The sequence below is a fragment of the Trachypithecus francoisi genome, unplaced genomic scaffold (genome assembly GCF_009764315.1).
Source record: "Trachypithecus francoisi isolate TF-2019V2 unplaced genomic scaffold, Tfra_2.0 Lachesis_group4, whole genome shotgun sequence".
Lineage (NCBI taxonomy): Eukaryota > Metazoa > Chordata > Mammalia > Primates > Cercopithecidae > Trachypithecus > Trachypithecus francoisi.
This window is the reverse complement of record NW_022681469.1, coordinates 91,459,867-91,474,610: the sequence shown is the minus strand read 5'-3', so window position 1 is coordinate 91,474,610 and position 14,744 is coordinate 91,459,867. Positions and strand designations below refer to the sequence as shown.

The following is a 14,744-nucleotide window of genomic DNA, read 5'->3' as shown; positions in this document are numbered from 1 at the left end:
TAAAATACACTCACTAAGGTAATGGCCACATTATATTTTGCTTTATGTCATGGAAATAAAATTGCATAAGCACAGAGCAGAAGTAATAACAGCAAGACTTACTGCACGTTTCTTTTTTTTTTTTTTTTTTTTTTTTTTTTTGTTGAGACGGAGTCTCGCTCTGTCGCCCAGGCTGGAGTGCAGTGGCCGGATCTCAGGTCACTGCAAGCTCCGCCTCCCGGGTTTACGCCATTCTCTCGCCTCAGCCTCCCGAGTAGCTGGGACCACAGGCGCCCGCCATCTCGCCCGGCTAATTTTTTGTATTTTTTTAGTAGAGACGGGGTTTCACCGTGTTAGCCAGGATGGTCTCGATCTCCTGACCTCGTGATCCGCCCGTCTCGGCCTCCCAAAGTGCTGGGATTACAGGCTTGAGCCACCGCGCCCGGCCTGCACGTTTCTTTATAATGTTATTTTGAAGGAAAAATATTTATTCTGCAGTGTTTCCATTTTGTGTACAATCTATACATTCAAATAAGGGGAGCAAGTGTTCTCAAAGTGACTCAAGAAAGCAGTTTTAAACAGAGCTACGCATGTCCTTCATTAAAGAATTAATAATATACATAGGAAGACTCCAGTAATTTAAAGAAATGATTGTTAAAAATAGATGGTCATTTTATACGTATATATGAATAGTGGCTCTTTTGTGCTTTATTTTTATACTAGTCTGATTTAGTTTTCTGTATATATTTGTGCAATATTTATTGTATGATTGTTATATTTACATTAGAGATTGAGGGCTATTGAAATAACCGACTTGCCCAGCTGCCCGGTGGTGCCCCCGACACCAGAGTTACCTACAAGGTACGCTGATTTCTAGGGAGTTACCATGTTGTAATGTCACTGCAGAAAGCATTACCCCCTTCCAGAAAGTCATGATGTCAACAGATCAGTCTGAACTGATGTTGTTTAATGTTGTTTCTCAAAGTATCGCTTTCATAAGCGCTTACTTTGCAGAGCTGACATAAACCTACATGGCCGAGTCTTGCAGCTTGAAAGTTGGTTGAGTATTTAAAATACTCAGCCCGCCTATAAGCATCCAATCACATTTCTGCTTGGATGATTCACGACTCCTTTTATTGTCTGCTACTTCATGATACTGACTCAGTATAATCATTCATGGGCCAGAGTTTTGTTTTGAATAATAGATATGTCTGGATAAAGACAAACTGTGTATTTCCCTCATGCTAAAATTGCATGAGAAGATGGCCAAAGTTGGACACTAATACAGTAAAATTTCAGTATGAAAAGACTCTTCTAGTAAAATTATCTTATGTGATAAATTTTAAATTTAGTTCCCCTATTTCAAATTGTTAAAAATAAATAGTAATGTTTCTTGGTTTGCTGAAACAAAGTAATGGGACACACAGAAAGTCACATGGATACTATGGCCCATTTGCAAATAGTCACATTGGTACAGCCCAAATTTAAACTACAATCTTCCTATTAAATTAAGCATGCCTATTTGCAAATTTTTTTGCAAACTGGAGACTCACTCATTTTAAAAATAATTTTCACTCTTCTTTCCGGTCAGTGATTTGGCTGTGTTCGTGGCAGAGTGAATTCAGTTAAGAAAACTCTTTCTTTGTAAAACGTTTAAAAATTGTTTTACTAAATTCTGCAATTGAAGGTTAATATAATGGATTAACTTTTTATCGTTTCTAAGCAGTTTTTGAGTGCAAAGTCCTTGTAGAAGAAGAAAAGCCACCGAATGGGTTTATGTAAATCTACTAGAAATTTGATTTTTCTCTTAGTAGGTAAAAGGGGAAAAGTAAATTTTGTTGAAGATCATTGGGGGTGGGGGGTGATTCTACTTATTTTGCCATCAATGATGAGTTCCTCAATGAAGCCTCAAATCAGATTTCTGAGCTATAAACTTAGCTCCAGCACAATAACCCTAATATATTTTCAGATTTTTCATCACATGCATCTCTAGGAGACTTTCACCATGTACATATCTAGCAGATTCTCCAAACAGAGCTAGATAGCAACAGATAGAAATAAATTGAGAATATATATATATATGTGTGTGTGTGTGTGTGTATATATGTGTGTGTGTGTGTGTGTGTGTGTGTATATATATATATGTATTTTTTTTACTGCTCTGTTGTAAATAGGCTTGTTCAAGCATGGAAAGATGCTGCCAATCTATTTTTAGATAATTTTATCAACATATTTTTAGTATGATGCTCTAACCATTAAAATATGAATGGGCTTCACATCCCATCACTTTTTATTGTGTTGGGAAGGGTTTAATATTTAATAAAACATATGAATTAAAAGCATCACAATTTTTCATAATGTTATTTCATATAATCGAAAGTGAAACTTTTAATGCTAGTTTGTCCTTTGCATCTATATTTTCAGTGCTTTTCTATATAGTTTTACTTATTAACTTTTTAGTAACTGATCCATTAAAAACATGTTAAGAGACTTCGCTGTTATTACTTCTTACTGGAAGAGTGATGGTGTCATGAAAAACAATCTTTCCTACTGTGATTTTTTAGTGATCCATAGTTACAAATGAGCAATGATTCCCTTGTAGGCCTTTTTCTGTTCTTAGCAAAAGGCCACGCATTTTCCTATAGAATAAAGGTCACCTCTAGAATGCATTGGCACTTTGTTGACAGGCTCAGCAGAGTCTATGCATTAGAAAAACTTGCGCATTTAACCATCTTCTTCTTTCTAGGCGAGGTCTTTCCAAAATTTAGTTGAAGAAAGAAAGAGGAAACTCAGGAAAGTGGGGAGAGAATGGACCGTTGTTCTGGATAGAATATTTTGGTCTAAACGACTCTTACTTCAGCATTTTCATGTGCTCCAAGATGCCATGAAATTTTATTTCCTCAAATATAGCATCAATATCCTTGTCTTTCCCCAAAACTTAGCAAGTTTTTCAATGGATTAAAATTTCTGTTTTGCAAACTCATTAACCAAAACAATGTCTTATTCCGAAAGCGAATTTTAATTAATCATGTCATTTTTCTAACAGGAAATGACAGACAACATGAGCAATGGAGGACCACAGCTGATATTTAATGGAAGAATATAATCAATGTTTTAAAGAATTGAACACGTTTTAGGATTTTCATGAGGCAATGAGACACCACAGGACTAGAAAATAAAACAGTTTTTGCATTTGCATTTATTTCTCCTGAGCATCCACTAAAATTATTCTTCCTAAAAAATATATTGCCTCACTGGTTTCTCCACCCTTTTTCATGGGGTAAAAAACTTTCCAGAAATATTCTAATACAATAATTTCAAGAGGCTTTCCAGATTGTTTCCTTTTCAGGAAAAAGAAATAATAAAACAAATAAAATGCATATTCTATACAAACACTATTTGACTAGCATGATTATTAGATTTGTAATGACATATTTCATATGAGTAATTGAAAAGTGCAAATATCAAGAAATAAAAATAACTTACTGATGTCTTTGTTTTGAAAGACAGATGGCTTCAAGGATGCCACCATTCAAAACCTCAGTAATGCCTTGTTATAAAAACATTGTAATTATTTTCAACTTGTGAATGAAATATATTTCATAATTTATTTGTAAAGGACATAAAACCTCAAGCATAAAAAAGAGACTTTTTAGAGAGAGAGACTACTAATCTATATGGTATTTTTGCATTTTTGCACAAAGAATGAAAAGTTATATGTGAATATCATTTAAGAAAATAAACATGTTTTGATCATACTGTGCAGACTGATCTGCATGTTCATGAATGAGCCTAAGAATAAAGGATGTGTGTGAATGTGTGTATATATACTGTAAATATACAACATGTATACAGCATATATTATAGCATACATGAATGTAAATAGGTATTTAGAAAAGCAATTGTGATGCTGTGGGGGTATTATTAAGATTCTACTCCAATAGAAATGGGAAGGCAATTGCTCAAGGCTCTTCTATGCCCACAAAATCACATGTTTAATTTCTACTAAACTTGCCCATTTTTCTTCTTTTTATTAGGTTTGTTTTGTGTAAATACCATTGTGGCTGATATTTATGAAGATGAGTGATCTGAATAGTGTAGTATATAGATTACTTATTTTACTGTTTCACTATGATTATAGTACTTATGTATAGCAATTAAAATTAATTTATGAATGAACATGATTTTAATGACATACTTCCATATTTATAAAGACATCATGACTTAAAATTGTTGATGGTATTGATATTTCAAACACCTTGCAGTCCAATTAAATGATGCAAAAGGGCAGATGATGTAATCCCCCAACAATGAAGTTATACTTACCTTTGCTATAATTTAATTTAGGTGTTTTGTTTTACAATTTTCATGAAATAATATAGGCAGTCCATATATAAGAAAGCATATATCCAAAGATCCTGAAAGAATTCTTTGTGGCAAAAGTAAAAAGATAGGCTAACATTTATATAGCTAGATTCATTCCTTTCCTGTAATAATGGAATGTTAAAATAGCAAACAAGAACAACACATATACATGAAAAAACAACATATATCTGAATATATTTATGAGAATATAACCTGTGGCAACAGGCAAAGAAATCTATTATTTTTAAATACATAACTCTCACTGTATTGTATACTTTTCTTTCTCCCCAAATCTAGTCAATTTTCAAGTCATTTTTTATGAGTTACTTATTGAACCATAGGTAAATTAAAATATTTAGTACCCAGTATGAGAATATGATTTATAAATAAAACATGAGTTTTAATTGTGCTAACACAGTAATAATGATACAAGTTAATGAAAATTTGAAGGTCTTTTAATTTATAGCAACATGATCATCATGTAACCTATTTAAATCAGCGCACTAAAAATTCTGGCTGTCATCTATTCAACAGAAATAACGGGACTCTGGTTTTTTGGTGTAGTTTTTGAAGTCTCCCAATGCCTTTGGATAACTTCATTGCCTAGTATATTACAGAAGCTGTCCATAAATGCAACCTCACATAGTGAATCAACATCATAACTGTTCATTCAGTGCCACAAACAGGCATGATCTTTGCCAATGAAAATCTAAATTACTTCATGAACATGTTTGTGTGTGTATGGTCCTACTGAATTCATGCAAGAATGTAGTTTTGTACTGCAAGAATAAACACTGACTCTAATTTTCTGTAGCATTTCTCTATAAACATGTTTGTACAATACAAAATTATAATAACTCAGAAAAATGTTGTAATGCCTTTTGAACTGATTTATAACATAACACATGAAAGGGCAAAAGAAGGCATATCACTGCTTTGATGTATAGTTAAAAAGAGATGCAATCATCACAATTATTCAAATAGTTTACAGTGTATGTTTAACCAAGTATAGATATATTTTTAAATATGATCATTTCTACCTAGTGTTTTCAGAGTTGAATTTAGAATGATTTACTTGGGATGTGCAGTGATTCTTTTTTAGATAAGTGGGGGATGTTAGAAAGATATTGTTTAAGTGCTTGAAAATTTAATTTGGACAATACATTGAACCACATGCTGGAATGTTTTAAGTGACTACATTATAGTTTTAGTATGAGCCTACCCTTGGAAGAAAGCAAGGTGATACTAAATTAGAAAAAATATGTGAAACTGGTGTGTTTGGACCATATCAAATAGGGAGAGGTATCATAGGCATAAAAGAATACAATTGGGCTCTCTTTGGAAATTTTAAACATATATGTGTATGTGTGTATATATATTCACATATGTGTATATGTATATGTATATATACGCACACATGATGGTTTGGAAATGGAACATGATATGGTAACTCTACTGACATGTCTATAATAAAATGATGTGCTTTGAAACTACATATGGTATTGGCTTTCTTTTCATTATAATACAGAAATAGCTTCCCCAGTAGCTACATGAATAAATGTGTTGTTCTGAGAGTGGCAAGGGATAGCCTGCTGTGAATGAGGGGAAAGAGATAGTCACAGATGAAGGATATAGAATTAAATAAGAATATTAGTTGAGATACAAAAGTTAGAATATGTTCAAGTATAGGGAGAGACTGGTTGAAGACATCAAACAAAATGATTATAATAAGAATGTGAAGTCCCTAAGGGCATGAGAAAATAAGACACAGATCATATGAGACAGAATTTACTATGGTAGGACAGAGATTGCATGTGATGTCACAAATTAAACCACAATATTTAGAGAACTCTGATGGCCTACTTGAGTTTGTCAAACTGGTTGCTACTGGCATTTGGGCTGGATAATCACTTATTATGCAGACTGTCCCACACATTTCAGGCCATTGAGCATCTTTCGTCTCTTCCCACTAAATCCCAGGAGGACACTCTAATCATTTTAATAACCAAAAATGTCCTAACAAATGCTTACCTGTTTCTTTGGTAGGGAGATATTACCCAGTCAAGAACCACTGAGGAAATCCTTTGAACATAATCCAGAGCAGCCAATTTTAATGCCACCCATAAGCGAAGCTTTGAATTGCTCAAGGTCATAAACTCACTGTTCTAAGGTCTACCTACACTGTCTAATATGGTAGCCACTATCCACATGTGACTATTTAAACCTAAATATCAATTAATTAAAACAAAAAAAGAATATTTTTGTTTTTCAGTTTCTCCATCAAACTAGCCGTATTCCAAGTGTCAAATAGACATATATGGGCAACAGTTACAGAAGATCCCCATCATTTCAGAAAGATCCATTGGATAATGCTAGTCAAAAGCACATAGAAACTTCCCATTTCCTTCAGTCCTTGTACAAGTTCTTGCACAATTAACCAACTGTCATTACAATCGAAAATACGAAAAGAGTCAGTAAATACTCCATGGAATTTGAAAGGTGATGCACCAATTATAAATCCATGAATTGGGCAGGGGGCGGTGGCTCACGCCTATAATCTCAGCACTTTGGGAGGCCGAGGCGAGCGGATCACGAGGTCAAGAAATTGAGACCATCCTGGCCAACATGGTGAAACCCCGTCTCTACTAAAAATACAAAAATTAGCTGGGCATGGTGGCACGCACCTGTAGCCCCCCCTACTCAAGAGGCTGAGGCAGGAGAATCACTTGAACCCGGGAGGCGGAGGTTGCAGTGAGCCAAGATGGCACCACTGCACTCCAGCCTGGTGACAGAGTCAGTTTCTGTCTTACAAAAAAAAAAAAAGAAAAGAAAAGAAATCCATAAACTGAACACAACTTGTAAAAACTAGCAAATGTGCACAACCCATAATCAAGTAGAAAATTTTTTTAGAGATTTCACATTTAAAAAGTTCTGCTTAGAACAATTCCACTAAATTACTAAATGTTGTATGTTTGACAAGCAAAATGAGATGGTGTGTAACTCCTATTTTTGAAGAATTTTACTCTACCTATTACATGTGTCAAAAGATACCCTGCATTTCTTGTGCTTGGGGATGTGAGAATAATAAATATATGGTCTTCCACTTTATTATTTGACTTAGTTCAAAAATGGTGTATTTTAAAACCTTATGTCCCAAACTACATTTTCAAAGATTATTTAGCGAACATATTTCAGAAACTTAGAGGAGCATCTTAAGTATTATTCAGTTAGCGCACTGTTTCCACATAAAATGTCAGGAGTTGGCATCACTTCACTCTTTTCTTTTAGTCACTTTTTCTGGAAACATATGTAATATTTCTTACTCAAAGTGTATGACAGCCAAGAAATTCAATTATTCCAAATCCATAAATCACAGGTTGTCAGTTACTCATAGCAGGGGAAACCAATTCCAAAATTGCTGGAAATGTGGATGCCTAGCAAAATTAAACAGGAATTTCTTTTTTACTCCCTTTGCTAGGAAAACAATTTATTGAATACAAGAGTCCTTTACTAGGAATACAAATGCATTTCACAAGTAATATATTGCTTAAAAATCAAGCTATAGCCTTAATGAAATTATTTTAATATTTTAACACTTCAATATTATCTACATCAACAAATTATAGTGAAAAGAGACTCCTTCATTTTAGGCAGAAGGCTTTCATTTAGTTGGAAATCTTGTGATCTTTACCTTCCTCCACATCAACTAGGGACCATTGTTTTCACAAGATTTTCTTCACTGAAAGGCTTTACCTTCTTCAGCCACAGAATACATTGCAAGCCTTTCCCCAAAGCCAAAAGTTATTATGCCACTGAAAATTGTCAAGAAGGCTCTAGAATTTGCCTGAAATCTCACAGAAAAATCTAAAATGTTGTCAAAATTTCACCAAGTGTTGTATTAGCTGCAAGTAATCGGGACTCATGACTGTTCCTTAGTATCCAACAGGGTATTGATCTCCACTTAATCATTCTATAACATCCATCCCCGGAGTTGGGGTGGGGGGGGCGGGTGTCGTGCACTAAAAGAAATCCCTTGAAATAATAGGGTCATTGCCCAGGAAAGAAAAGCTACTGATACCTTTGGGGGTGGCTCTATTAGCCAACACTACCCCTCACTCTGAACTATAAGTCAGCTCAAGGATGAAATAACACTCAACTTTGTAATATAAAAGTAATCTAAGGGCTTGTTTAGATAGCGGTCTAAATGTCCACTCCTTTCATTACTATCCAAAAAGGCGTTTGAAAGCCAGACTTCTCTTTCTATCTTCAGAGTATATTAGTATTCTTCTATCAACCTCTGAGGAAACAAAATAAAAGCCTCAATGTTCTCTGTAATGAAATGAATTGCTGGAGAGAAGGTCAAGTTTCCAAGTCTCAATATACTTAGTAGTTGTAATATTAGCCTATTGCCATTTACCGGCAAAGAGGATGGTGGCACAGCAGGTGAAAATAAGCATTTGTCAAGCTCTATTTAGCAAATGCTATTATAATATACATTATCTATAAAGGTGAATATACCTTTATTAGATTAACATCTCTTATTTAACAAGAAATAAGAAATAGAATAAATAAGAAAAAGGTGGGTAGACATCATTTTACCTGAAACGTGAGGTCATCTGTCCTGAATCTTAAAGGCATTCCGCCAAATCATATAACATGTACATGCATATACACACACACACACATGCACACACACACACACACACACTCTCATACTTAGGTCCATAAAACAAACCAATTCTATCCCATATGAACCATTCTCCTTTATTTAATCTACTTCTTCTGATTTTAAATTCAAATTTCTGGTTCTTGATGCTGCCTTGATTTCAGTTTCCGGTCCCTGCACTTGAAACTGAGACTTCATCTCTCCAGTTGTCAAGCCTTGACAGCTACCTTCAGTTATTTCATTCTAGACACTTGGGTTCCTTTAACAAAACTCCCTACTCCTGAATCAGCCAATTAAAATCCAGCTTTAGTCACTGAGGCAGCAGCAGCTAGTGAGAGAAGCGACCGTTTTAGTCACCTGGCCAACAAGTATGTGCTCAGACTGAAAACAGGATTTCAAAGAAAGCCAACTGAAAGAAAACTTGAGCTCTGTAAACCTTGAATATAAAGAGGCTGGAAAATCTAGGAAGTCATTGGAGACAGGTAGAAAGCTGTAACTGAGAAACGGAAACAAGATCACTTTTCCCCTAGGCTTTATTGATCAGGTGCTTGGACCTGTAGGGTATAGAGAAAACTAATTTAGTCATGAACAAAATTATTCCCTTATATTAAAGACATGTTCATTTCTGGTACGCTCTTTTTTTTTTTTTTTTTTTTCTATTTTAAACATCCAGTTTAGTTGATTCAACTTGCGCCAAAGATTTCAGGAGAAAAGGTTTTATTCAAGCTGGAGTTAATACTGTCAGTATCACCCTAAAGCCAATACGGTACAAGACAACAGAAATCACAACAAAAAATGTCAAGGCAAAGTGAGACACAAAGAAATCGAGTAGCTTTCTTTCATTCATTAGTCTTTCATTTTATTCATTAGTCTATCCTACTCAGCGCAAATTTTGGACTTTCAGATATTTTACTAACAAATGTGGCTTTAAAGTAATGACTTACTTTGTAAATTCCTGCAGGGCATTTTTTCACAACTGGGCAAGTTCACTTTGCCATTGGACAACGATAAATTCATAACTATAATAATTTCCAAAGCATGGATGTATTAAGCACCCTGTAGCTGTAAGGGGAAGTCTAGAATATGATACACGAACATAAATTGTGCTTGGTCACTTCAGAGTAAATTGTATATCAAAAGGCACTGCATCTAAATGTCATTTTTTAAATTATCACACTCAAACTTTTGATACCACATTCTTTGGAATTATTTAATGTCAAGAATCTTGGGGTTCACACCTACACAGATTCTGCAGTCATCAAGTGGTTTATTAAACTACAGCATTAAAGTAATATTCAAAACATAAAAGAGAAAACTGTTCTCTATTTTTGTTCTATACTGAGCAAAAGACAGGTGGAAGTAAATGAGAATTTCCACAGGCCCCTTTGCAAGCATCACAGCCAATTAGATTAGCCTAATTCATTGGATTTGAAAACCTTGAAAGAAGGATGTTAAAATTCGATTGCAGAAAAGTCTGATGAGATAGGCAAAAGGGCTTAGAAGAGATACTGACACTAGTTTTTGTAAGAGGACGATAAATACAGATGGCATCTTGTCCTCCTAAAGTAGACTCACCCCCTTGAGATACCTTGTTTACCTCTTCCCAACCTCTAAAAGCAGTCATTAGTGCTCACATCTACATGGATGCACACTCATGCACACCCACACACCTCAAATTCATTTTATTATTTAAGCCAGTTCTTTTTAGCTGACATCTTTCATGCAAAGTGCTAGGCAGTTCCTTCTTGGCTTTTACCTAATTGTAACATCAGGAGCTAAAACATTGGCATGACTTTATTTAGTTCCATATTTTAAAGCTCAGGTTTAAACCATGTGTGTGTGTGTGTGTGTGTGTGTGTGTGTGTGTGTATGTGTGTGTATGTGAGTGTATGTAATATAATGTGCTCTGTTAATATATTTCCTCATTCTCTGTAGGCACATGTGTATCATTTAGTGTCAACAATCTAATAAGCAAGTAGAAGGAGCCTTCAGAGTCAAAAATTTATCCTACGTTCTTTTTTGAAGAAGGATTGTAGATAAAAACAAGCCATCGATAAATAGTTTCCTTTCATTTTTGTCATTTCTATAGTCCTTAGGCTAAAGCAAAACTTTACAAATTTAAGTTCATTTTTGCCATCTGCTGGCAAATTTGTGAAATACAAGTGGTCTGCATCAACCAATATTTGGTTGATATATCCTGTGTTTTATATATTTGGCTAAAACTGGTAGTTGTTTGACAGCTTTCCAATCCTACTAAAATGTTAATATTTTCCAATGTGTTCAAATATCTTACCTTAGCATTTTTAGGCAGAGACTAAATAAAATAAACCATCCATTTTTACAATTCCCTTCTTCATCAGTTTTTGTTACAGACATAGAAAAAGTGAAGATCTTTAGTAATTGAAAGCATAAGTTATGGGATAAGTCATGCCTGGGTTGGATTCCTTTATTGATAAATAGCTGGATATTCTTGGGAAAGCCATTCGTTCATTCACCCAAGGAGTATGCGTTAGGACCTGGGCATGTGACTGTTAGCAATACAGATAGGATAGCTACCATTATGAGGCCGACAGTTTTTTTAGAATCCAGGCTCCTCACGTGCACATATATGTCATTATTATAATAAATTCATAAAGATTATCTGTCAGTGATTTGCCTAGGGCACTGGGCATAGCATCTGGCAGGTTTGCAATAAAGTTTACCCATGATAATGTTGGTCATTGTGATGTTGACACTCATCACTCATTCTACCAATTTGATAAAAACAGTCATATAAGCGTGATTAAATCCTTCCTGTCAGTACTAGTATTGCTCTTTATCCAGGGTGGGCATTCCTAAGGACTTCTATACCCCTGATATATGAGAGAAGAAGCTTCTGAGCCTCTCTGAGGCAAAGAACAAAGCACATGAGATCAGATGTACCCCATACATTGGATTGACATTGTGGAAGTTCCAGGGTTTAGACAGGAGGTCTTGTGTGCTTCCTGCTTTATCTTGGAAACCTGCATAGCTGCCAGGAAAGCAAGCTCACTCTAGCTTGCTGGAACACCAGACACATGGCGCCACATACAAGGACAGATGCACAAGTGAACCCAACTGAGTCTTGCCCAAATTTGTCCCTATAGAATTATGAGTTAAATTAATAGTTTTATTTAAAGGCACTAAATTTGAGGATAGTTTGCAGCAAAAGCTAACTGATACAATGACATTTTTCATGGAATGCTCTTTATAGGTTTTTTAAATGCAAACTATTACATATAGTCAAAAATTACTGTCTGATTCCATCTTCATATAGTCCTACTGTAATAATTTTAGCTTTTTGAAAAATGAAAGAAATTTGCCTAACATCACACATCTAGTAAGTGACAGAGCCAGGATCTGAACTCCAGCAATTGACTTTAGCATCTAGGAAGGCTCTTCACTTTGCACTAGGCTGGTGCAAAAGTAAGTGTCATTTTTCCCACTAAGAGTAATGGCAAAACCCACAATTACTTTTGCACCAACCAACACTATTAAACCATCTAAAACTAGAGGATTTTCGGTAACAACTTCAATCTTCTGATTAAGTTTCTGATTTTTTTCTGTATAAAACATTAAAATAATATATAAAATTCACAAAAGTAAAAGAAAACCATAAACTCACGCTCCAGAAATAACTAACATTAACATATGGTATAGACATGTGTCGTTTAATGACAGGGATCCATTCTGAGAAATGCCTCATGAGGCAATTTCATCATTGTGTGAACATCATAGAGCGTACTTACATAAATCCAGATGGCGTACCTTACTACACACTTATGCTGTACGATGTGCTATGCTAATCTCCTTCTGTATCAGCTTTGGTCATGTACATAGAAAAAGTGAAGATCTTTAGTAATTGAAAGGATAAGTTATGGCATAAGTCATACCTGGATTAGATTCCTTGATTGATAAAGAGCCTATTGCTATTTAGCTGGTTGGTAAATAGCCTGTAGCCTATTGCTCCTGGTCAACAAACCTGAACAGCATGTTACTGTACTGAATACTGTAGGAAACTGTAACACAGTGGCAAGTATTTGTGCAACTAAGTATATCTAAACATAGAAAAGATACAGTAAAAAGATATGTCATTATAAACTTACAGTGCCACCATCACATAGGTCAGCTGTTATTGACCAAAACATAGTTATGGGGCACATGATTATATTTGTGCATCTAGATTTTTTTCTAAGTGTATATATGTGCGTGTATTCTATAAAAAGCAGAGCATATGGCGCATATTACTTTGTAACCACCATTATTTCAGCAAACCACCAATTTTTGCACATTTATGTTGTTCCAGGGATTATCTGATTGGGAGGAATAGAAACACACTAATATAATAAGGTGTATGTGTGTGCATGCCGGAGGTGGCAAGGTCAATGGTAAAATAATACAGACAGTTGCACAGGAAATTTTCTCTCTCTCTTCCTCTGGTCATGGGGTCAAAATTATTTCTAACCTTCTTTCTCCTCCTTATAGAATGAAGCTCTTCTCAGCACACTGCCTTTGACTTGACAGAGCTTTTCATGAGACAGGGAACACCATTGCCTTACTTTCTGTGGAACTTGGACACATTTTAGGGAAAAAGAAAATGGTTCAGTTCAACTACAGGTCCTTGAAGAAATAAACTTTGTACATGTCTGTGGGGTAGGGTGGGTAGGAGGAACTGATGGTATTTCTGTTTTCTCCCCTGTGTGGAAGGTGGAACAGGTTAATTTGTAAAGTAACCCCATAACGGTGAACACTGGCATGCAGGCAGAATCACCTTGTTCGCTCCCAAATCATGCAGAGCATGGATAGAAGCTAACGATCAAGCCAGAATTTTTAAAACTGAAAATGGCAAAATCAGTTTCAAAATTAAACAAGTAAACTTCTAACTGCACTGGACACACCTAGGGTTACAAAACTACTCCATGGTGCACTACATTTAGTAATTGTGAAAGATTATTACTGGAATATTTGATTTCAGGTAACGTTTTGTTTTGGTCAAACTGCCACGATGCCCAGGTTTTTTTTTTACTAAATTCTTTTTTGGCCAAATAGTTTTCATTCAAATCACTTACATCCAGTCTAGATCCACCTTGACTGTAAGGTGTAGTCACCTGGAGAGATTTTGACTGAACTGGTCTGGGATGTCATCTGGGCATTGGGAGTTCTTAAAGCTCCTCACCTTAGGTGACTTCCTTGTTTAGCCGAGTTTGAGCACATTGAACAGAAGGGTCCTGCACAGGGACTTTACAGGACTTTGCAACAAAATCAAGGTAAGGGCCATTAAGTTTCCCATTTATGGACTTAAAATGTCTACTATTAGGTTTTGGGGGCAGTTTCATCCTGCTATCATCTCATACTGAGTTTGCAGTCATTTAAAGAATATTAAAGAAAATACTTTTTATTTATCTTGTTTGACCCTCCTATCATCTCTCTAAGGTAGCAGGGCAAGCATTATTTTTCCTATTTTACAAGTCAGAAATCAGATTTAGAGAGGTTAAGCTGTTTGCAGTGTCTAGGAGATGAGGGAGTATGTTAATACTCACATCACTGCTATACATTTCTCTTGGCACTTACCTAGCATAACCTGTTATATGTTTACGTTTACATCCCACTTCCACTTAGGCTGCGAGCTCTTTATCACTTATTATTTATTAACTCGCTATCAGGTTATTCATTCAGAATGTATTGTTTGCGTTTTTCTTGGTTTTCTTTGGAGGAG

At 35.3% G+C, this 14,744-nt stretch overlaps 1 protein-coding gene across 8 annotated transcripts in view; it reads left to right on the top strand.

The window, feature by feature from the left end:
• Positions 1 to 5,837, top strand: part of TMEM196 (transmembrane protein 196) — a 54,302-nt gene extending 48,465 nt beyond the window's left edge. For 3 of the 8 annotated variants that reach the window (XM_033193512.1, XM_033193510.1, XM_033193515.1), the window contains exons 4-5: positions 767 to 840; positions 3,026 to 5,837. In XM_033193512.1, the coding sequence (XP_033049403.1) occupies positions 767 to 840; positions 3,026 to 3,032 (81 nt within the window). In that variant the 3' untranslated portion in view covers positions 3,033 to 5,837. Of the gene's footprint in view, positions 1 to 766; positions 909 to 3,025 lie in introns of those variants that run through there. The other 5 variants (XM_033193514.1, XM_033193513.1, XM_033193516.1 and 2 more) reach the window with 2 other exon arrangements.
• The last annotated feature ends 8,907 nt before the right edge of the window (positions 5,838 to 14,744 follow it).